Below are 25,665 nucleotides of genomic sequence, written 5' to 3'. Positions count from 1 at the left end.
CTGAGGAAATACTCAAGTCAAGTAAAAGTAGGCTATACCTCATTACTTTAGTAAATGTACTTATCTACAAGCTCTGGAGACTGAGCTTGTAGATCGGCTGTTTTCATGTGGAATATTTTGGAAACATTTTAACGACACAAATCTGTAACAGGGGTCCCTGGCAATAATTATAATTTCAGATGGGGGTCCGTGGACTTTATACATGCAATTTATACATGATTAGAACATGCTTATTATATAATATTTGTCCCTCCCTGGCACAAAATATTTTCAGATGGGGGTCCGCGGCCAAATGAAAATACATGTGGAGGTCCTTGAAATGAAATTGTTTGAGAACCAGTGCATTAAACAACAACACTGTTAAAGTGTTGTTGTTTAATGCACTGGTTCCACTACTTCCCGTTATTTTGTCCAGCTCTGTGTTTGTTTACACAAGGGGGTTGGTGGCCAAATGGCCCAAATGAAACCCAGCATGACTTGGACTGCGTATGCATTTCTTACCTTTGTATTGCTGTATCTGACAGTACTTTACTTAGTCTGTATCTGTAACCTTTGTAACAACTACTGTGCTGCCTCTGGGCGACTGCAATCCCTTCATGGCATTCACAGTATGACGTTTTTTAACAGTGATAATGAAGCCTTATAAAATGATTGTAATGAATTACACATGAGAATTAACAATGCATTTATTTGTATAGTGCTTTTCCAAATAAAGTTCCAAAGTGCGTGAGTTAAAAAGTAGCAAACAAAGCAAAATGTGAATACAACTATAACAGATAAACATCATGTAAAATGTCAGCTGTCACAGGCAAATACAGTGTAATAAGGCAATTAAAGAGTCTCAGAACTAGAGGAAAGTCTGGGAAATCCAGTGCTTAATATTGGAGAGACATGACAATAAATAGGACACATTGCCTGCAATACCGGATTTTGGTGGGATGTGTAACTGCGTGTCGTCAGCATAATGGTGGAAATTTCGGTCATGGATACAAAGTATTTGACCAAAGGGAAGCATATAGATAGAACACATTAAAGGGCCCAAAATGTGTTGCTGCAGTACACCACATGGGATGTGTAGAAGTGTTACTGTACCAACAGGTCCACCACCATTGTCCATTAAGTATGATTATAATACTTGACTTTATAAGTTATATTATATCTAATACAAGACTATACGACTTCATACATATGATTGTAAAAGGCTTTATAATGTGTTGTGATTGCATTATTAGTACTGATTATAACTGTAATTATACGTACTTTTGGTACTTTATTTATCTTTTGATGCCAATGAATGAATATTTTATTTCCGTGTCCGGACAATTTCTTGACCCATCCCACATGGGATTATCAGACACATCAATTTAAAACAAAAACAAAAACTAGAAAAAGTGCTCCACGGAGCACAGGTCTCCGCCAGGTTAGGTAGGTTATTGTGGCCTCCTGGTGGCGCTATATTAGGCCAATGTAAAAAGGGTGCTATTTCTTCTTGGGCCTTTCACGGCAATCGGACCTTGCATTCATGATTTGAGGCATTTTGTTCCAAAAATGTGTGTTGCTAAATTAGACCTGCTGGTGGCGCTATAACAGGCCAATGTGAAAAGGGTGCCATTTCTTCCTCTGCCTAGGGGGAATGTGCGTGAAAAATGTCAAGGAAATCGCATGCTGTTTTCATGATTTGAGGCATTTTGTTTAAAACAAACCAATCCTGCAAACTTTGGAAGGCAATCTTAACAAATTAGGATGGAATATGGAAATCGGACAGATCCGTGTTGATCACATGACTATAGAGATACTGTGTACCGATTTGCGTGATGTTTGGATCAAATCTGAAGGAGTAGTACTGTCAAAAAATATGTTTTGCACAAATCGGCCTCCTGGTGGCGCTATAACAGGCCCATGTGAAACATTTAGGCCAGAGGTTCTGAATTGGCATCCAGGGAGTGTGTGTGCAAAGTTTTGCTGCGATCAAGCCAACGGTGCGGGAGATTAGCTGTTCACAGACGGACACACGGACACACACACGGACGGACAGGGGGTAAAACATACTCTCTCGCCATGCCTTCGGCCTGGCGGAGACAATAACAAACATTCAGTGCATACACTGCCAGCAACTCAACACAGCTTGCATTTTTAACAAGCCACATACACTACATACATTCATATACACCTGCACATAGAATATGTAAAGTTAAAAAGCACATTATACAATACTTGTGAATGATTGTTGTAAAGCATTATGAGCATTTAAGAGTGCTTAAAACTATGATCCCACAGAGTTTTAAGCAGATTATAATTAATTATAAGTATGCTTATAACAAATTACAGAGTTTTAATCAGATTATAAAGCATTATAAGTATGCTTATAACAGATTACAGACATGGAATGCATAGCAAGTGTTACCGGTACTGTACTAAGTTGGCCTACTGGCAGTGTGCATCCCAAGTCTGGTGCCAATCAGCCTGGCGGGTTGCGAGATTAGCTCCAGACAAACACGGCCACACACAGACCGACCCTCTTATAGATGGCTAGCCTCCTGCAGAGACACGGCGGAAAGGAAGTTGCAAATATTAGCAGCCATCGTAGAATGTTATGCTCTGTAGAATCATATTCGTAGTGTATGTAGCGTTCATCTTTCTTTTTGAGTGGTGCCGAAGGCAACCACTCCTATACATGACTTTGTCCGTGTGTCCATATGTATGTATGTATGTATGTATGTATGTCTGTCCACAAACATTGATGACAACATCAATACGGGGGTCAATACGGGGCTCATCAAAGGCACCACTCACTTCACACAGGGTGTGATTTTTGGGGCGGTGTAACCGCCCCCTATAAGTGAGGTTTGGACACTGACCAATCCTGCACCGTGATTGGCCAATAGTCTACAACGCAGTCTACAACCCTAACCCTTCCACAGTCAATGCAAATCTATACTTTTGCAAAGTCAGCCAATCACATTACAGCTAGTCTCATCACCACTAGCTGTAATGTGATTGGCTGACTTTGCAAATTCAGGACTGTGATTGGCTAGCGAAACACATGACACATGTGCAACCCTATGAATAAGAGTATGGACTTAAAAAAAACACTTCATGTTTTGTGAGTCATGTTGTGATCTATTAGCCATCATCAGGGAGTGACAAAATAATTTAGCATCATTAAGCATATTTGTAGATGCCCTGAGAATAGTTACTGCTTCTCCTTAGTTACCGTTTCTCGGAACAAACTTCAGTTGGATTGGCTTAACTGGCCCGTACAGTTTGCTAAACTCCAAGGGAACCTGAAAGAGGAACATGGAGTTAAAATCACTTTAGTGAAATCAGTAGGTGTAGTAGTTATTCTTACTAAAAACCTGCATACTCTAAGCAGTGGTGTAAAGTAACTAAGTACTTTTACTCAAGTACTGTACTTAACTACAATTTTGAGGTATATTTACTTTAATGCAGTATTTCCAATATTTTTACTTCTACTCCACTACATATCTTGAGGAAAATATTGTACTTTTACTCCACTACAATTATTTGACAACTTACTTACTAGTTACTTTGTAGATTTTGAATATGATTACAAAACCTACATTAACCACTTCAGCCCTATACATTTCGGCCATTTGAAAATAGCAGATCTACAAGCTCACAATGTGTCGCATCGCGACACATTGTGAGCTTGTAGATCTGCTATTTTCAAAAGATTTTAATACATTTTATACATTTGAAAACTTGTGAAATGGGACATTCTGCATAATGAGTACTTTCTACTTTCTGGTACTTTAAGTTCTATGAAATGTGCATTTGAGTGCAATTTTAAGCTCACTATTGTGTCTTTGCAGGTCTCCACACTGTAAGTCTGCAGGAGGCGTACGAGCACCATTTTCATGATCAGGACGGCAAAGCGCAGCCCAACACAATTGCGAGGGCCGAGTCCAAACGGCATATAGACGTATGGGTTTATATTGTGCTTGTTGTCTTTACTGAACCTGCAAATGCAAAAAACAAAAAAGCACACATACTAAACTGTCAACACTGAATAGTATTTCATTTTCTTGAATAATATTTTAGTAGGTGATATTGAAGGTATTCTACGCCCAAAAAGTATAATTGTGTATCAATTACTCACCTCCTGTTGCCGTGAATACCTGATGACTAAATGTTTTTATTTTGCATGCCCCCCCACGAAAATGTTTAACCCATTTTGGACGGGAACCCCTATTTGTAACTATACCTTTAAGGACGGGAACCCCTTTTGGGGTTGATGTTGCTATGTGCAGTATATAGCAACATACAATTGTTGTAATTTTTGAATAAATATTTGAAGTTTTTCAGAAAACTTAGGTCAGGATTTAGAAGGTCTAATGATGGAGTTGATCCAAGATCAACAACTACATTTATCAACAAAAATACACTCATGTACTACTGTGTTTCCCACATGAGCACATGCTGCACAAGTAGTCTGGTAATACGTAAAAAAACATAACAAAACAACAACGTTTTACTGTTAAACATAATCTGACTCCTTTGTATCAAGAGCGGCTACCATTCAGCGGCGGACTGGCCATTTGGCGTACCGGGCAAATGCCCGGTGGGCCGCTGGGCCAGTGGGCCACTGGGCTAAAAAAAAAAAAAAAGTTTTTTTTTTGTTTTTGTTTTTTTTTGAAAAATATATATTTTTAAAATGTTTTAGGGTTATTACGGTCATATCCGAGTCGCGCGGCCCAATTATTAGTTACGTTAATGTTTGGGCTGGGATGCTTTCCAGCAGGCGCCTCAGTGCGGCCACAGAGTTCATGTGCAGGGCTGGGCTGAAACATAAGCCTTCTGTTCCCAGCCCTGAAACAGCCCAGCCCTGCACCCCCCCCCCCCCCCCCCGTTGACAAAATGGAGGCGGGGTGCGGTGGGCCGGTCCGGACCAAAATGCAAGGGCTGAATTTTGGTCCCAGTCCGGCCCTGCTACCATTTCTGGTATACGCGTTATTTGTGAAGGCATGCAGAAAGAAACATCAAACTACTCAATACAACAATTGGTGAGTAATGAACAAATTATAATTGTGGGTGTATAATCCCTTTTAAATTAGTGAGAACAGTTTTGCGACAATTGAGTGCAATGAGTTGTCGTAAATACACCAGCAATTTAGTTGGATTAAATAAATGACCAATTGTGCCATTGAAACATGCCGCCTTTTCTTCTGTGTGTTTTGTCCTTTTTGACATATTTTCTGAACACAATAACCATCTCTTTTTAGATGGTTCCTTGATTAATGACATGCGAAGCAGGGGTCTTCAACAGGAGGTCCGGGACCCCTAGGGGGTGCTCAGAGTTACTACAGGGGGTCTGCCAAATCTTTGTGTGATAGGAACCTTTTTTCCTGTCTTTTTTACATTAACCACTGGAACCCTCGCATCCCTATTCTGAGCAGAAAATAGCCGATCTACCAGCTCACAACGCCTCGCAGCGCGAGCTTGTAGATTGGCTATTTTCGGCATAGAGGTTTGGTATGGGGGAGGAGCAGATCAGGTACACGTTAGTGAGTACACAGGTAAGTAGTGAGGCTTTGAATGGTTAACAGTCTGAACATACACATTAACATTAACTATTTAACTGCCAGAGTAATAGTGTAATAGTGGTACACTACCGCCAGCGAAAACGAGCGCTTTGACCAACCTTTGAAAAATCATGGAATATTTTCCGTGAACGCTGTCCTCGCGGCAATCGCCTCATTACACGCGCGGGGGGTCTCGGGAATTTGTATTATCCGGTCGTGGTACTCCGTTGCCTGGCTGTGGCCTGTTGAATGTGGCTTGTCTTTGCCAAATAAACTACAGGAACGGAGATAAAGCCATTTTCCCAGGAAATAATTTGAATCCCATTTCACAGGAAATAAACAGGAAGCAAACGAGAGGTCAATTCCGGGTCTGTTATCATCTGGCAGTGAAAACATCATTCTTAGGGTAGCGAACAGCACTACCTGGTGGAAAACCACTGAAAACCCCAAACTTGTGCTTGGCACTGTGGACTATCGGCCCTATTCTGGGCGCCGTCTTACCCATTAACCCTAAACTTCTTTGCCATTTTTTACTATTTTGAAAAACATTTTCAAGTAGTTCAAATAGCCAATCTGCATCGACACATTGTGAGCTTGTAGATTTGCTATTTCAACTATTTGATAATGTTTTTCAAAATAGTAAATGGCAAAGAAGTTTAGGGATAATGGGTAAGACGGTGCCCAGAATAGGGCCGCAAGTGCCAACTGACGAGTGTACTCGTCCTTGGCAGTAAAAGAGTTAATCCAACACCACGCTGTGACGCTACACATTGATAGTGCTGTCAAACAAGTCTATGAAGCTACCTATGAAATCTATGAAAAAGTTTAATCTTCAACACAAGTTCATACAATATGTAGTGGGGGTCCCTGCTTCATCTCTCTTTCTCAGCTAAGGGGTCCTTGGCCTGAAAAAAAAAACAACAACGTTGAAGACCCCTGGTGTAAGCAAAAAAACAACTGCATGCTGATACCTCTCTGGTTGGAAGAGCTCAGGGTTGCTCCAGTACTGGGGGTCCTTGTGCAACAGGAACACAGGGATCCCCACCATGGTGTTCTCAGGGATGGTGAAGCCGTTGACCTGGACGGTCGCTTTGCACATCCTCTCCAGCCGTGGGGCGGTGGGAAACAAACGCATGGACTCATTGATGACCTGATCCAGGTACTGCAGGTCCATCACACCCTCGTATGAAACAGGAGCCTGGAGCCAAAAGGTAAGATTTGAGCACATACGTGAGCAGACAGGATGAGATGTACTGTATTATATGATGTGATGTGATGGATACAGTGAACTTTGTTCTTGAAATGCATACATACAATGCCATTAACGGCTTGATCATGTGCAGTGGTGGAAAAGGTACTCAAATGTTTTGCTTAAGTAAAAGTACAAGTACAAGTAAAAGTCCGGAACTAAACATTTACTTGAGTAAAAGTACAAAAGTATTGGTATCAAAATGTACTTAAAGTACCAAAAGTAAAATAACTAAAATATTTGAAAATACAACGTATTTTCAAATACACAACGCGACGCGTTGTGAGCTTGTAGATCGGCTATTGTCAAATAGCCTAGGTGTAAAATAGGGCTAAAGTGGTTAATGTATGTTTTATAATATAATAATTTATATCCGCAAAGTAACTAGTAACTAAGGTTTTCAAATAATTGTAGTGTTGTAAAAGTATAATATTTGCCTGTACTTAAGTACAGTACTTGAGTAAATGTACTTAGTTACTTTACACCAATGATCATGTGCTGTGAACGGGCAGAGATTCTAATAAAAAGGATTCACCCAGAAATGAAAAGTAATCTTCTCACCCTCATGCCAGTTGTAATACACAGGTGAAGTTTCTTTGACCACATAACACACAACTGAAGTCAAGAGTGACCAGTTCTTTAGAGTCGCCAAATAGGGCAAAACATTTCCATAAAACCTTTTTGAAGATGCATGTGTAGTGCGCCAGACAAGACCCGGCCACAACAGCTCTGCCAAGCTTAGCTCTTTTGGCACGGTGAGTTATGTGTGTCGGTTTGCCGAGTGGGAGACTGCGGTTCGATCCCAGCTTGGGATATGTTGCATTCTGAAGTAGAGCATAAATGCTGTAAATATAGGCTATATAGCTGTATTAAAATAACTAGTTACCATTAACTAACCTCCCTGTGTTGTGGAGACAAAGAAACTTCACCTGTGTTTTTCAACTGGTATGAGGGAGAGCAGATAGTGACTAAATTAATATTTTTGGGATAACTATTCAGTTACACTTGAAGGAGCTGAAACCAAATGTAAAATATTTTACGACATAATAACATGTAGTTACATCTTTTGGGAAACTGGAATCTATTTCCTCCTGCAAAGTGTGCAGTGCATCAGGGTTGGTTGCCAGGTTATAAAGGAGGAAGGTCAGAGTGACACTGGTGGTCTCATATCCAGCGAAGATGAAAAGTAATGACTGGGAGAGGATCTCTGATTCAGTCAGTCCTGTAGCAAAAAATACAAAAACGCATGACTAAAGCACACACACACACACACACACACACACACAGCGTAAAAAAACTGTGTATTTTTTGCCTTAAATCTGGCCGTAGGGCAACGTCTAAGTCACATTTATGAAGCAATCCTATACAGCCAATCCTAGCATACATTTTGGACGGAGCTTTGATAAATCTGACGTCTGAAAACGAGCGTCATTTATATAACACGCCCTTAAATATTCTATTATAAATTTCTATTAAATATTCTATTTTATGACATGAAGAACCAGAATACGACCAAAGAAAGGAACATGGAAACCCAATAAGAAAGAGTTTCGCCGGCTCGCCACGCTGCCTGTCAAGTATCGCATTGACACATTGTGAGCTTGTAGATCTGCTATTTTCAAATAGCAGATGCAGCCAGATCTGCAATCTTATCTGAATGACTGAGTTTATAAAATTTTATTAATTTATTATTGTGTTAGACATACATTTTGGAGTGGATACATTATGTTCAGGTGCCTGTCAGACGGTGAGACAATGCTGCTCCGCATGTCTAGGATGGAACAAACGGGTGTAGCCAAAGTCAACAACTGCCTGCGACCTGACATGAGATCTGAACGGGCCGTAGGCTGAAGACAATGTCAGGATATATTGATAAATGCCAAAAGTTGCGGTGATCTCGCCGTACGCCCATTATTTGGTCTACACCGCGTGTTTGTCCCACAGAACAATCCCAGCGCAACCAATGGAATGTACAAATGGAACCAAATGGACCCTTGCGGGTCAATTTGATTCCATTTGTACACTCTCAGAGTTACACACCCGTAAGGAACCATGAGGGTCCCTGGACCACACTTTGAGACCCACTGGTGTAGCAGAGTGTTTCCAGTGAGCCAACATGCACAATATCAGCACCCTCAGTGGTGTCATGGGGGCTACACGGAGTACCACGGCGTTCCACTGGTACATTTTTCACGCGCACCCACAAGGTACGGTGCACGCGCAACACGGCATTATGGCTTCAGTTCTGCTGTGGTGGTATCCTGTCTACACGCAACGAGAATGCCTCCACCAAAGTGCACGCGGGTGCGCTCGGCGTGCGCGCGTGCATGTGACGTCATTAAAATACCTTTCCACTGGAAAGAATATCACCGTTACACCACTGAGCACCCTGACCTGTTTGACCAGAATGGAACAGAGCCTTCATTAGTATCATTGGAAGTAAGGAAGAATGGAAGAGGCCCAATTTATATCAAATATGGCGCTGTGCATACAGCCTATTGAATGCACGGACGCACACACACATAAATGGACAAGTGAATTAACAACAACTCTCTAACAACAACCCCAAGCTATAGGATACTGTAATACTATAGGCCTAGCTGTCATCATTTGACCACCATTTCAGTAATGGCCCTGAAAAGATTAATGGTCAAATGTATCTTACAGGCCTATTTATTAACCGCACAACAAATGTGATTGTATCCAAATATGTCCAAATAATATTATATCAGAATCCACAAAATACTATTTATCATAGCTAGAAAGCAAATTTGGGCAATTTGGACATTGTTGTGTATTAAAATAGCAAATCATAACGCAAATAAATCAGTTAAAAGGGGTTAGAATGGATTAACTGTGGCGGAAGAATATAAATGTCATTGAAAAATATACCATCGTACCTTTGCTTGGCTGATCATTCTTCAGCGCCGTCTCTGATATCTCATTCTGAATCATCAGCTGGAGGAAGTCTCGACTCTGGACAACAAATAAAACGTTACATGATCCTCGTTGTTTAGTTGCTCTTAATTTCCAGCTCGACTAAGCTCGACTATGTAAGCTTTCTGGTCTGTGTGTACAAACACCCCCCACCCCCACAGACAGAGGCGCCCCTGCACGGGGATGATTGTCAACATAAACAGGGGAACAAAATCAAAATACAGCCAGAGGGATGTGTCTTCCTGCAGGGAAAAACACCAGCACAATAGTATAGCGGCCGAGAGAGGGAAATGATGGCTTAAATAGTATTATATATATATAAATGAAATAGGCTAAAAGTTACACAGTTTACCTTTAACCCAATCTGGGAACCCATCGTCAAATAAAAAGGAAAAGCAGCGCCCCCAGCGTTTTTCACTTTTACATTTGACTCTGGGGGGAGTGATTAAATAGACCGACGATGACTGGAAACCGGACCCCTCCAAGCCCTCCACTTCCGGACCGGTGGTGCGCCTATGTTTTCATTCCCACAAACAAAATGTCTCCCAAAGAACATGGATCGTTTTGGTTATAACAGCCCACTTGTTTCTCTGATGAATGAACAAGTTAAAATGTTACTAACTTTCCGTGGTTTTGTCGGATCCGAGGACGCTATGGTTAAATGAGTTTGGGTTTGTTTCCAGTGCAGCGAACGCACAGATGTAAATCCCGCCCACTACATTTGATTGGGTAAAGCGCGGCCTGCTTCCTGATCTGAAGACACGCCCACTTGTAGGCCAACGCTCACACGTTCTGAACGGGGCTCCCGACTGTGTATATGCTCCCACTGTGTATTGCAAGTTCAATGTTTTGATCATGCCTGGACCTTCACCTGATGGAAGATGATGTGATCGAGATGTTGACCTTGCAAATAAACAGTGGGAGCGGAACAGTGGTGTGGTCAGGGGTGGTCCCAGTGGTGGAAAAAGTACTAAAATTCTTTACTTAAGTAAAAGTACCAATACTGCAATATAAAAATACTAGTAAAAGTCCAGAATTAAAAATGTACTTGAGTAAAAGTACAAAAGTATTGGCATCAAAATGTACTTAAAGTACCAAAAGTAAAAGTACAAAATATTTGAAAATAGCCGATCTACAAGCTTACAACGCGTCGCAATGCGACGCGTTGTGAGCTTGTAGATCTGCTATTTTCAAATAGCCTATGTATAAAATAGGGCTAAACTGGTTAATGTATGTTTCATTATATCATAGTTTATATCTGAAAATTAACTAGTAACTAAAGTTCTCAAGTAAATGTAGTGGAGTAAAAGTACAACATTTGCCTCTGAGATGTAGTGGAGTAGAAGTAAAAGGTATTGGAAATTGGAAATACTCAAGTAAAGTACAAATACCTCAAAATTGTACTTAAGTACAGTACTTAAGTAAATGTACTTAGTTACTTTCCACCACTGGGTGGTTCCCAAACGTCACAGGGCCCCCAATGAACGCAACCACGTGGTAGTGAGTTACACGCCTGGAGCGGACTTTGTTTTTATGTTTATTATGTGTTTGTTTGTGCTGCATCTGGACACTTGAGTGGACGTGCGTGCACTACGTTTCTTATCTATAATCAACCTAAAAGGTGCACCTGTTCATCAGCCACCTTATCAGTTTATGTCAGTGCAAGGTGGAATCTACTTTTTTTGCTAACCAGCTCTGATGAATATTTTAAAGGAATTATTTATATAATAAATAAAGTCCACTGTGGAAAAAGGGGTGTTGATTTCGTCGACTAAAACTATGACGAAAAATGTTAGTCGACTACCTTTTTTCACTGACGAAAACGAAATAAAAACGAAATAAAAACTAAGCTACGATTACTAAAACTAAGACTAAATATATTGACAACTTTGTCAACAAATAAAAAAAGACTAAAATGTTAGTGAGAGACGAGTGGAGAAGTGATCCAGTAGAACTAAAAGACCAGTCATTTTATGTTTGGTTGCGCTCGGGTGTTGCGCTCTGAAAATAGCAGATCAACTGTAGATTTAGTCGACTAAAATCTTATGATATTTAGTCGACTAAAACTAGACAAAGACTAAAACTAGACAAAAACTAAAACATTTCAGATGGCTAAAATATGAATAAAACTAAATGGAATTTCATTCAAAAGACTATGACTAAAACTATCAAAATTTGCTGTCAAAATCAACACTGAAAAGGGGTAAAGAATAACTGGCTACTCTAAATTAAAGAAAAAAGAGGGGAAAAGGGTATTTTTTGCTTGTTTTTTTACCCTGAAGGTCATAGTTTGCATTGCAACTTTTTCCACAATGAAGTAAATGAATGAGGCTTACAGAGTTATCTGTGTGATGCTGGCCTTTAAATCCCTTGATGATATTAAGGAAGTAGTCGATACTGTCTTTGGGGAACATCGAAACACCCAGCAGCCTAAAAAAGTACTTTGAGGCGGGGAAAAACACTGAAAGGAGAAAGAATTGGTTATCAGCATCTTAGCTTTTGTCTTTGTGCTGTGATTGAGGCCCTGTATTTAGAGATTCCATTCACTCTCATTGTACTGTAGGTCTGTGAAAGTTCTCAAAATCACACTTTTAAAGGAGTAGTTCACCCCAAAAAATTACTTATTTTCTATCAATTACACACCCCATGAATCCTTGAATCGTGGAGATTTCTTTTGTTTTTGTCGCATTCCTAGGCCAATAATTTAATGCCTGGGTCATCGGTCAGTAGGCGACTCTGCAAGTCTCCGCTGGTCAACAAATGATTGACTCAGGAATGGTATGAAAACAAGCAAAAAATCTCCATGAATTCAAGGCTTCATGGGGTGTGTAATTGATCAAATTGTGTCATTTTTTTCCTACTCAATCTGTGTCTCATAGGAGGGCTGTGGACACTTCAGAAACCCGTCTACCAGTGACATCTTTATTAACGCAAGAACAATGGCTTCCATTATAGCATGCCAACTTTCATTAGTGAGGACCAATTATATGAAGACAGGTTGAAAATGGGTGAAGTCGTCCTTTAAGTTCAACATCAAAATTCAGCATCACTCAACAACAACTTTCATCAACTCAAATCTATGCTTCTGGGGGTCCTTGGAACAAAATATTTTGAGATGGTGTCTGCGGCCAAATACATAGGCTATCATTTTGGGGGTCCTTGACATGAAAAAGTTTGAGAACCACTGACATAGAAACATACGTTTTTTTTTCTTCCAGAATCGGCCTCAGGTCTTAATGGGTTAACCTGTTAACGTGTTGAAACTACACAACCATTTACACCCAACATCCTCTACATAACAAAATGTACATCATTTATATGAGTATATAATGTACACACAAGAATGTAACAAACCGTGCTTCATAGACTTTGCACTTACTTTAAAAAGGTAGGGTAAGTGATATTTTTTGGTTAAAACACAAACTTTTGTTTTAAAAGGTTAAAGCACTATATCCTGATAGTAATCATTGTTATAGAGTGGGTGTTCAGTCACGGGGGTCTCCCTGTCTCTCCAGCGCTTTAATATACAGAAAATACATTTTCAGGTAGGTGACAACATTTCAGCCAATCAGGAGAGAGAACCCATTTATCGGCTTAATTTTTGATAGTGTTCCAGTTCCAATTTGTTCAGCTCATGTCTTTGTCACCACTTCCAATTTCAGTTGTTTAATCTGTATCCTGACTGAGTTCTCCATCCTGATTGGATAAAATTGGTATTGTGACCTGACAATGCATTTTCTGTTTAATAAAGAGGTGGAGAGACATGGAGACTACTGATACTGAACAAACACTCAATAGCAATGAGTATTATCAGAATGTAGAGACATTTAACACTTATTTTAGCCAAAGAAAATCACTTATCCTACCTTTAATACAGTTGGATTGTCAAAGACATAATTTCCTATTGATGCTAATGTGTAATTTGACAGACTACATACTCATGATGAGAAAGATCCATATTCTCTTGCTGGGGGTCACAATGTTCTTGACATGACTGATAAGAGGGTCATTTGGGTTGTTGATAGAGTTAGTATCCACACCGAACGAGGCGCTGGTCACAACATCTAAACTGTAGGGCCCCATGAAGCTGAAACAAACCAGGGTTTCCCCGAGACATAACATAAGAGCATGACATAAGAAAAAAAGACATACAAGTAGAACAATGTGCTCCTCGGAGCACAGGTCTCCGCCAGGCCAGGTAGTAGAAGTCAATCTTTTTTTTTTTATTACATTTTTGTAACCCCTAATTTTCACCCAGTGCCAATGCCTAAACTTGTAATCCTGGGCACTACTCTCCCTCTGCCAGCCTGGGGAGAGCCCCAAAATGAGCTCATGCTTCCTTCAACACATGAGGAGGAGAACATGCAAACTCCACACAGAAGTAGAAGTCAATCTTAGCCAATCAGGATGAAATATGTGACAGGTCTGGCTTGATGACATCACTATAGAGATAATAAAGTCTGTAGGAGTAATATCAAATAATTTGTTTTGAAAAAAACGGCCTCCCAGTGGTGCTATAACAGGCCGATGTGGAAGAATTTGGGGCAGAGGTTCTGCTCTGGCCTCCAGGGAGTGTGCGTGCACAGTTTCATGTCGGATCGGGCCAACAGTGCCGGAGATTAGCTGTACACACACGGACGGACGCACGCACGCACGCAGAAAGGGGCAACATCAAAGTCTCAACCACGCCTTCGGCCTGGCGGAGACAACAAACCATATACTACAAAAACAAAAACAGAGAGGAAACAAAAAAAGAGGGTTTCTTTGAGGGATCAAGACAACGGGGTCTCAGTCAATTTGTTCGAACATAACAAGACAACTTTAGGCCTGTCACAGTTATTATATAATGATTTATTCAATTAATCAATTATTTGGCATAATCCTCATTATGTTGAAAAATATTCATACTTGTAGATTGTCTATTTCCACAATTTTTATTTTGAAAGTTATTATGTCAGTCATTTATTTGTATATTTAAATTATAATAATACTATTTATGTAACTCCTCTTCTACCCCGGATTTGAACCCGGTTTTGTGCGTAAGTCCTGAAAGGTTTACCATTGAGCTAATAGAGCCTGCCTGCTTGCTTGCTCAGGGGATACATTGAATCTAGACCATCAGGTCACAATTCGTTTCAGATCCATAGACAGTAAAAAAGAATGGACAAAGTGACACCATTGGTTTCTACAGACCGTAAATGAAGCCTATTGTTCAGCCATTTCAAATCCGCCATCTTTCTATATAGTGTCAAATTGCGTCACATCCTATGACGAAGGAAATTAATGCTATTTGTTGGATAGCTTGTCAATCAAGAGCGGGGGCGGGGAATGAATGCTATTGGTTGTGTAGCTTGTCAATCAAATCATCCCGCCCCTCCTAGAGCATACCATACTTTTTCATACATTTTAAGATAAATGGGACCATCATTTACCAAAGCGCATATCATGGTGATTGAAAGAAGACTTTAAACTAGCGACTGGAAGCATATAGTATTTATGACAATGTTTATTATGGTAAGAAAATCAAGTCTAAAAACCCACCCACTTGAAATGGAGAAAAAATCTTTCTGCCACCAGCAGGGGTAAAACAGTGAACCTACAGGCCATTCAGATGAACTTTTACTTCCTATATAGACTCAATTTCAAAGCCGGAAGCTGGGCCCTTGATCAGATCCTGTGTCTAGGTGAGACAATCTAAACTCTCAATAGAAGAGCAGGGAGACAAACTACAACCACCACAATTGTATAAGTTATATTGTATTAACATACTCTACCATACAGATTGAACTTTTTTTTTTTAAATCAATAAAAAAAGTTACATAGTGCCGCTTTAGGTTATTTGTCATATCTGCCCTGCAGATTCTTTGTTTACGAAGCCTAAAAAGGTCAACAGAAATGTATTTTTAATGTTCCAATGTTCAATGCCAAAAATACAATTAAATCATTGATCGCAATTATTTGTATGGCAATTTAATCATCAAGTGTCATTATCGTGACAACCCTATACACAAGGCCACTGGGTGCTACTGTAGGTTAACTTATGCTGCTTGAAAACATACCTTTTAATGTCAACAGATTCATCCAAACTTTTCCCCACAGCCTCAACGAGTCTGTCTGCATACTGCTGTACAATAGGGAACACCTTCACCAAAGGAAAAAAAAAAAAAATCCATTAGTCAATATGTCCGTACACGGACAAATGTATCCGTGGCAGAGACTTGGTCTTGTCCGTGGCAAATGTTTGATTTTCTTTTTTTTTTAAAAACCTTATAATGTTCTCCTTGGTGTCATAATGGCTGATTTTACACTTAGTTGCATGCTGAAAATAGCCGATCTACAAGCTCACAGCGACGCGTTGTGAGCTTGTAGATCAGTTATTTTCAGAGCGCAACACCTGAGCGCAACCAAACATACATGTCTTAGTTCTACTGGATCTCTTCTCCACTCATCCCTCCCTAACATTTTAGTCTAGTTTTTATTTGTTGACGAAATTGGCAATACATTTAGTCTTAGTTTTAGTCATCCTAGCTTAGATTCAGTTTTTATTTAGTTTTAGTCAGTGAAAAAAGGTAGTCGACGAACATTTTTTTTGTCATAGTTTTAGTCGACAAAATCAACACTGCTGTGTTCTGTCTGCCCTGTTATTTCCCTGCCATTTGACTATTCTCATGACAGTCCCCTGGCCTGAACAGCATCCTTTTCCAGTAAATCCTACTATAAATGTGCCAAAACTCTTTATCTTATTTTTTGGGGAGGGCTTTGTTATGCCTTTATTTAGAGACTCCACGTTTTCCTTTGTGCAGTCCTCCAGGAAGAGAATTTGATATTGTTTATTTATGTTCTTGGTGTCTTATAATCCCGTAAGGGATGGGTCTTTTGGACAAGACACGAAAATTCATTCATTCATTCATTCATTCATAATGGAAAAGGGAAAGTAGGCTGACGGGAAATGGGGAGAGAGATGGGGTGACATGCAGAAAAGGTCGCCAGGAACGGGAGTCGAATCTTATCTTTCTTTTTCACATAAAGTATGTTTGTCGTCGTATCCCATGAGGATGTCTGGGTGTACTGCCAGTGGACCTGGATGGAAGGTGTGGGTTTCTGAGACGAAAGGTTCAATTGTGTTAACACGTGGTGTGAACACAATAATACATTACGACCAATCATATTATGCCAATCGTGCAGACACCCTCCGTAGAGCAGATATAAAAAGACAAGCAGCGTAACGTCTGCAAGATACAGACACCAACAGAGAGACATCAAGAAGAACCCAATCCAAGCTCCACTGACAGAGAGACAACCTCAGGCTGACATCATGCTCCTGATTCCTCATCTCCTATGCGTGCTGGGCCTGCTGGCACTAGACACCGTGCACACTGCTGCCTCGGCTACGGTGCAGCTACAGCGTGGATCCTGTCCAATGAACTGGTACGGCTTCAACGGTCGCTGCTACAGGTTCGTCGGTACATGTATGACCTGGGCCGAGGCGGAGCGGAACTGCGTGTCTCAAGGTCAGTGGTGGAAAGTAACTAAGTAAATTTACCTACGTACTGTACTTAAGTAAAATGTTGAGGTACTTTTACTTTACTGGAGTATTTCAAGTTTTCTGTATCTTTACTTCTACTCCACTACATCTCAGAGGCAAATATTGTACATAAGCTATTTGAAAATAGCCGATCTACAAGCTCACAACGCGTCGCGACGCGTTGTGAGCTTGTAGATTTGCTATTTTCAAACATTTTAGTACTTTTACTTTTGATACTTTAAGTATATTTTAATGCTAATACTGTTGTACTTTTACTCAAGTAACATTTTGAAAACAGGCCTTTTACTTGTAACAGAGTATTTTTATATTGCGGTACTGCTACTTTTACTTGAGTAATGTATGCGAGTACTTCTTCCACCTCTGCTCAAGGTGCCAACCTGGTGTCCATCCACAGCGAGGAGGAGCACGACTTTGTCCGAACGCTGATCCGGGGAGCTGACCCATCAGAGCCATGGACCTGGATTGGAATGACTGACATTTTCATAAATCGTTTGTGGATGTGGTCGGATGGATGAAAAGTGAGCTTCACCATGTGGTACGCGGGAGAGCCAAACAATCGTGGTGGAAGGGAAGCCTGTGTGAATACAAACTTTCACAACGGGTGGAATGACTTGCCATGTACACGAGATATACCTTCTGTGTGTGCATCTCGTTTGAGCACCTGTCCGACTAGACTGGTCACTCAGACAGACCCTATTCCCTGGACTCAGTCATACGATGACTACCTTGACGACTACTATGACTACTAATGATTGTCTGATTCAACCCACTGACTTGTACTGGGTATTTCATACGGGAAAGTAGTTTATTTCTCCCCGGTTACATGATTTGTCATTTAGTCGTTACCTTATTAACCCATTAAGACCTGGAACTGTGCCATTTTTAGATTTGACACTTTGGGCTATTGAAAAATAACAGATATACAAGCTCATAGCGCGGCACCGAGTGCCGCGCTACGAGCTTGTAGATCTGCTATTTTTTTTTAAACGTTGAATATATATATATTTTTAAAGCAAACATTTTTAACTCAAATCTTTGCTTCTGGGGGTCCCTGGAACAAAATATTTTGATGGGGGTCCGTGGCCAAATACATATAATTTTGGGGGTCCTTGACATGAAAAAGATTGAGCACCACTGATATAGAAACATACGTTTTTCAGAATACTGTTGAGATTTAGGAGGCATGTAGAATCGGCTTCAGGTCTCAATGTGATAAATCAATTGAAAATGAACCTTTATCTACCATAATATCATGTGTATTACGGTCATAGACTATGAATAATTCAAATAAATCATGTAGTAGATCAAAAAAGTATTTATCTCGTCTACTTTTTATGAAGAGAGTGGTGTGTGTCTGTGTTTGCGTGCATCTTGGGTTCATATTGAAAGCTCTTCACAGCTGTATCCTGCCACACACCAGCAGAAATGGACTTATTTCTAGTAATACAACGTTTTATTTGGAATGGCTACTCTTAAAACTGTGAACTGTTTTAAAGACGCACTGCAGTGACATTTTCGGTCATTTTATTTTGAAGGTTCAGTCTGAAACGCCGGTTCAACCGACTCTAAACCAATCAGAAGGTCCCATCCCTTCAGGCTATGGGACGTTGGATCTCAATCACTTCAGCCTATCTCAGATCCAAATATTGTACTTTTACTCCACTACATTTATTTGATTATTATTACAAAACATACATGAACCACTGCAGCCCTATATACATTTCAGCCATTTGAAAAGAGCCGATCTACAAGCTCATGCGATGTGACGCATTGTGAGCTTGTAGATCAGCTATTTTCAAATGATTTTCATACATTTGAAAACTTGTGAAATGGGACATCCTGCATAATGAGTAGCTTCTAATTTCGGTACTTTAAGTACATTTTGATACTAATACTTGTGTACGTTTACTCACGTACATTTTGAATTCCGGACTTTTTCTTGTAACAGAGTATTTCTACATTGCGGTATTGATACTTTAACTTAAAGGGATATTTCACTTTCCCCAAAAATTGGGTCATTTTATCGTCTAATCAGGCTTTTGTCAGTCCCCCTAGTTTTGAAGTTGCTTGATTCAGTATTTGGATATTTGATATTAATTTTATCAGACACGGCCTCTTCCTATACAAACCCATAATAACTTCAAACTCCATTTTTAACATGTTAGATTTATCAAAAACACCCGTCCTTGGTTCTGGTGACCGTCCGAATACGTGAGGTATGTTTTTTCGGCCATTTGGAAAATAGCCGATCTACAAGATCTACATGTAGATCGGCTATTTTCAAAAGATTTTTATACATTTGAAAACTTGAAAGGGTACATTCTGCATAATGAGTACTTTTACTTGTGGTACTTTAAGTACATGTTGATACCATTACTTTTGTACTTTTACTCAAGTAATGTTTTAATTACAGACTTTACAGAGTATTTCTACATTGCAGTATTGAGACTTTTACTTAAGTAAAAAACTTGGCACTCTCACTGTTGAGAATTCAGTACAGCCAAACCAATGTGATACAAGAATTATGTAGGCTGGTTGGAATTGTTCCCCTTAAAGATTAGTCCATTTGTGAATGACCATTGACACACATGCCATTTCATTACGTATCAGGACCAACATACTATTATTACCTGCCTCAGCCTTCCACTAGTGAAAGACGGAGATATAGTACTCCGAATTCTCCTCCACCTTTCATCTTTGACCACTGTCAATCCAGCCGCCATAGGCCCCATAGAGTCTGTATCCATTTCCTGTGAACATGAGCATAGTGGGATTAGCACCGGTATTTATTTATGAATGCATCCTATTCTTAAGGTCCATAAACATCATATATGGCGAGGTCCCCATATTTTTTCTAGAATTGCTTTACTCGGGTAAGAGAAGTTCACCATTTTTTCACTACAACCAGTGTAGCAAATGTGAGCCTTCCTATTTTTTTAAATAAAGTTGGCAAGGGATCATTTACTTAAATAGGAGCCACACCGAGTGCCGAGGCTATGAGCTTATAGATCGGTTATTTTAGAAAAATATTGAACTTTTGTGCAAATCTTTGAATATATATATATTTTTTAAAGCCAACATTTTTGACTCAAATCTTTGCTTCTGGGGGGTCCCTGGAACAACATATACATTTGAGATGGGGGTCAAATACATATCATTTTGGGGGCCCTTGACATGAAAAAGTTTGAGAACCACTGATTATACTGTAACAACATACGTTTTTGAGCCTAAATCAAGCCTCAGATATACTCATTCCAACTAACTTCTCTCTGGCTTATAAAGCACTTTCACCTGCAATACCACATTGTCCTGTTTGGCACGGGGCGCTATTGAACCAGTTTGTATGCATGTTATGTCCTGGTTCTGTGTGGAAAAAGTAAAAAAAAAAAAATAAGAAAAAAATAAGAAAAAAATGTTTTTGGTTAGAACTGAAAAACGGGAGGAATTGAACAGGAGCTGAACAGATCTACAAGCTCAAAACGCGTCGCTTTGCGCCGGTGTTTCGAGCTTGCGAATCGGCTACTTTTGATGCATTTGTGTGACGTTGTAGCGTGATCAAGTAGGGCCTTAATTCATGAAAAAAACACAAAAGGTTAGAATATGGAGAAAAGAGGTGTCTGCCTGACAGCAACGATATAATTAATCACTGGTGTGAAATAACATATATTTGGCAGAGGGTGTTGTATGAGTGTGATACTCACCCTGCGGTTGGTAAACACCGAGTAGCATTCCTTCACCATGATGGTTTTGATCATCTCAGGGTCTGCCACCACTATCACCGGTTTGCGTCCTTCAAATGTCCTACACATGAACGCCACAATATCACACATGAACAGTGGTGTTAAGTAACTAAGTACATTTACTCAAGCCAGGGCTGCCAACATTGGACTGTCCGAATCCAGTAGATTTTTTTTTTTTGCCTTTGAGATGTAGTGGAGTAGAAGTAAAAGTATTGGACATTGTAAATACTCAAGAACAAATACCTCAAAATTGTACTGAAGTACAGTACTTGAGTACATGTAATTAGTTACTTTCCACCACTGGTGTCTAATTTACTGTAGGCTCTTGCAGAGTTATCGGGCATATGTACTGTAGTTGTTCAAATAAGGTAAGAAATATTCAGAGAAAGCTACACAGTAAAGTGTTCATTAAATCTTAACAATCTTAACACAACAAAATGGACCTCTACATCTTTACATAGATTGTAGTAATATTCATTCATTCTGTGAATTTAGACAGTCACACATCTTAAAACTGATACAAGAAGAGTGGGCACCTCGATGTGAAATTAGCTATTGTGTCCGAAATGTTGAAAAATAAAACATACCTAAACAGACCTAAATGTATCCTTCAACTTCTTGTATATGGCGAAAATGATTGGATATACAGCTTTTGTAGCAATGTCAGTGGTGCTCAAACTTTTTTTCATGTCAAGGACCCCCAAAAGGTGGTGCCCACTCTTCCTTTGTGCCCACTCTTCCTGTTACCCTCAAAACAACGCCATTACAAGCTGTAGAATTAAACTCACCCCCACACGTTCCCATACTTGCTATAGCAGTCGCTGTCAAACCCCACAAAGCCCTGCAACATGTCAGGAATAAAGGTATTACTGGTTAGACAAAGGATGCAGAAAATGTGAAGACAGAAAAAGTCATGAAAATATAGTAACATGTGACATTGGTAATAGCATTAGTAGCCTAGCCCAGGGTGGTCCCCATAGTATTATTATTTTATTTTTTGGGGCGGGGGGTCCTCAGATGACATTGAAGTGACAATTTAAGGACTTTTAAGACCTTTTTGGCTTTCTTTCCTCTTTTTGTTTTACAAATTACTAAAATGACTGCATCAAAGAGTAATCATCAAACTATAAATATAAAAACCGGTCAACCATTGGCCAAATTGACAAATAATATAAAAGAGAGGCAAAAAAAGATATAAAATATCTGATCTGCAAGCCTACTACAGATGAGATGACAATCAAAAAACGTAAGAGTTCAGAATAGAATACTAATTGTTTTTGTGGTCATTGCATGAACTTGATAATACATAATATTAATATTGATATTAATATTAAAATTAATTAATTAATTGTAATATTAATTAATTAATAATATTATATGTCATGCCAAAATGCCATTTTAAAAAGCTTAAACCTTTAGTAATTCAACCTGACCACAAAGGTTCCATTGGCATTATGTAACCTGATAGACTGTAGGCCAAAGTCACCTGGGGTCACAGTAAAGAGTAAAAGGTGAATTTGGCGCCCTCCTCTGGAGTCAAATAATAATTCTATCAGTCAGCACACAGACCTTTGACATGAGGTGTCCCAGAGTTCCCACGAAAGGCAGAGGTCTGGGTCCTGGAATTCCCAGCTTCTTGAAAAAGCCATAAGGCCAAATACTATATCTAGATGACACAAAGGGGTGGGGGGGGGGGGGGGGGGGGGGGGGGGATGCCCATCATTATTGTCAGTGGCGGAAAAAGTACTCCATTTTTTTTTTTTTACTTAAAGGGATATTTCACTTTCCAAAAAAAATTGGGATCATTTTATCGTCTACTCAGGCTTTTGTGAGCCCCCCAGACCGTTTTTAAGTTGCTTGATTCAGTATTTAGATATTTGATATTCATTTTATCAGACACGCCCCCTTCCTATACAAACCCATTATAACTTCAAACTCCATTTTTAACATGTTAAATTCATCAAAAACACCCGTCCTTGGTTCTGGTGACTCACCCTGCCCTCCTAATACGCGAGGGGGCCGTGTTTTGCCAATACTTTGTCAATGCAAATGTGTGGATTTGAGTGAAAGATGCGCAAGACCACAAATCCACGCATTTGCATTGACAAAGCATTGGCAGATTCCGCCCCAGAGGTAAAATAAAAGTGCGGTGTCACCGTGCCCTTACAAGCAAAAGTCCGGAAATAATAATTTACTTGAGTAAAAGTACAAAAGTATTGACATCAAAATGTACATAAAGTGCCAAAAGTAGAAAGTAGTCATTATGCAGAATGTCCCATTTCAAGTTTTTAAATGCATAAAAATCATTTGAAAATAGCAGATCTTGAGCTTGTAGATCAGCTATTTTCAAATGGCCTAAATGTATATAAGGTTGAAGTGTATCTTTTGTAATAATAATCAAAATCTACAAAGTAACTAGTAACTATAAAGTTTTCAAATAATTGTAGTGGGGTAAAAGTACAATATCTGCCTCGAGATGTAGTGGAGTAGAAGAAAAAGTACTGAAAACTGGAAATACTCCAGTAAAGCAAAAATACCTCGAAATTGTAATTAAGTACAGTACTTGAGTAAATATACTTAGTTGCTTTACACCTCTGCGTATGGTGCAGCCACAGCCTCATCATAAGATTGAACAGTTGCTGATATGGTAGAGGAAGTAGTGTAACAGGAATTGGTTGGCTTTGATTTGTAGCTGTTGAGCTGCGTATAGTTGTCACAATAGTAGCCTATAAATTAATATAATAGTCCTGATTGTGTATGATTTATAAAACTCCTGCTGTTCGACCATCATGTATAATCCAAGACAGCAGGTGTTTTCAAATATAATGCCACCTGCTGCCTGCAAAACACATGCTGGTGTCAATTAGCAGTTAACACAATGATAGTACATTTACTCAAGTATTGTACTCATTTTGGGGCATTTTTCTGTACTTTTACTTCTACTCACACACTACATCTCAGAGGCAAATAGTTATTATTATTTTACTCCACTACAATTATTTGAAAACTTTAGTTACTTGTTAGTTTGTAGATTTTGAGTATTATTACAAACCATACCTTACCCACTTCAGCCCTATATATATATATATATATATATATATATATATATATATATATATACATTTTGTCCATTTGAAAATAGCAGATCTACAATAAGATCTTGTAGATCTGCTATTTGCAACAGATTTTTCTACATTTGAAAAGTTGTGAAATGGGACCTTCTGCAGAATGAGTAGCCTACGTTCTACTTTTGGTACTTTAAATTACATTTTGATACCAATACTTTTGTACTTTTACTCAAGTAAATTTTGAATTTCGGACTTTTACTTGTAACAGAGTATTTCTACATTACAGTATTGATACTTTTACTTAAGCAAACAAACAAATGTCCACCTCTACTCTGCGTATTGATGGGGAATGCTAAACAAGTAGCCTCAAGCAACAGATCAGTTATAGCCATGGTTCACATGACTGTCTGTCAGAAGCGTCATGGCACAACTTGTACCTGGGTTTGGCACTTTCTCCATTTACAACCCGTACATCTACATTAAGGTTCAGATTGCAAATATAAAGTACTTACCCAACGGCCACGGATGTAACAAGTTAAAACGCTTAGGTATAAGTACCCGTATCTTCCGTATTGTTCAATAAAAAGCATTTTAATCCGATCGGTGGCTATTTTCTTCAAATGTCCTTCATATGCTTTCAACTGCGCGACCCTATCGGTTGGGAGGTGTATTGCACCTCTGATACATTGTAACTCTTTGAGAACATGGCCACCGATCGGATTAAAATGCTTTTTATTGAACAATACGGAAGATACGGGTACTTAGACCCTAGCGATTTAACTTGTTACATCCGTGGCTATAAGGTAAGCACTTTATATCTGAAAGCTGAACCTTTATGTAGATATACGGGTTGTAAATTGAGAATATGCCAAAGCCAGTAACAAGTTGCGCCATGACGCTTGTGACAGACGAGCGTCATGTGGCCTACTTCCTAACTATGCTTGTTTGAAATGAGGAAACAATGTTGCGCAGCTTCGGGAGGAATGCAAAACAAGTAGCCGCAAGCAACTTAGATCAGTTAGATGCTGCTTAACGGCTACAAACAAAACAAGACTAAAGTAAAGGCGGAAGAAGATAGACTATAATGATACTCACAGTAACAGCAGAGTAAACAACAGGACCACTAGTGTCCATGTAGTGGCTGAAAACCATGGCAAGGAAAACATTTCCATCATAGATTTGTTGTTTCGCCTGTCGCTTCCAAATCAGTTTAAACTAACATACAACTGACATACACACAGACGACGTCAGTTAGCCTAGAAAGGCTGGGAGGAGCCAAGATCAGTGTAGGAGGAGCCAAGGTCAGTGTAGGAGGACTGAAGGAGGGGTCAACGTCAGTCTAAAGTTCAAGTTCACAGCCTATATAAAACTGAACCATTAAGTAAACACTCCATGTAAACACACACCTCCTCACATAGACACAAGTGAACCAGCAGAGGGAGCCAACACACCAGGGCTGCTGCTTTAGTGGTGCATGGTTTGATCAAATTATTTTGGGGGGGTCCCCCATTATAACTCTATTGGGTCCCCTGATCATTAGCTTAATGTCCAACATTGTTTTCTCACTCAACAATAAACAAAC

The 25,665-nt window shown here is 39.5% G+C and overlaps 1 protein-coding gene across 2 annotated transcripts; it reads right to left on the bottom strand.

The window, feature by feature from the left end:
- Positions 1-668: 668 nt before the first annotated feature.
- On the bottom strand, positions 669-25,404 carry LOC311048223 (cytochrome P450 3A56-like). Of its 2 annotated transcripts, none has more exons than XM_084061349.1 (14): positions 25,179-25,404; positions 22,585-22,681; positions 21,804-21,856; positions 20,977-21,076; positions 19,906-20,025; positions 15,789-15,871; positions 13,668-13,816; positions 12,066-12,190; positions 9,693-9,768; positions 7,854-8,014; positions 6,515-6,741; positions 3,818-3,980; positions 3,198-3,284; positions 669-2,537 (listed from the first exon to the last, which is right to left on the bottom strand). In XM_084061349.1, exons 1-13 carry the CDS (start codon positions 25,256-25,258, stop codon positions 3,207-3,209), a joined length of 1,512 nt encoding a protein of 503 aa, XP_083917475.1. In that variant the 5' UTR covers positions 25,259-25,404; the 3' UTR covers positions 669-2,537; positions 3,198-3,206. The 2 variants fall into 2 exon arrangements, with proteins under 2 accessions (XP_083917475.1, XP_083917474.1); XM_084061348.1 differs by having other exon boundaries at positions 3,215-3,284.
- Positions 25,405-25,665: the final 261 nt, after the last annotated feature.

Source organism: Gymnoscopelus microlampas (genome assembly GCF_963454915.1).
Source record: "Gymnoscopelus microlampas genome assembly, chromosome: 1".
Lineage (NCBI taxonomy): Eukaryota > Metazoa > Chordata > Actinopteri > Myctophiformes > Myctophidae > Gymnoscopelus > Gymnoscopelus microlampas.
Note: the sequence above shows the minus strand (reverse complement) of the source record. Positions and strands in the feature narration are given on the sequence as shown.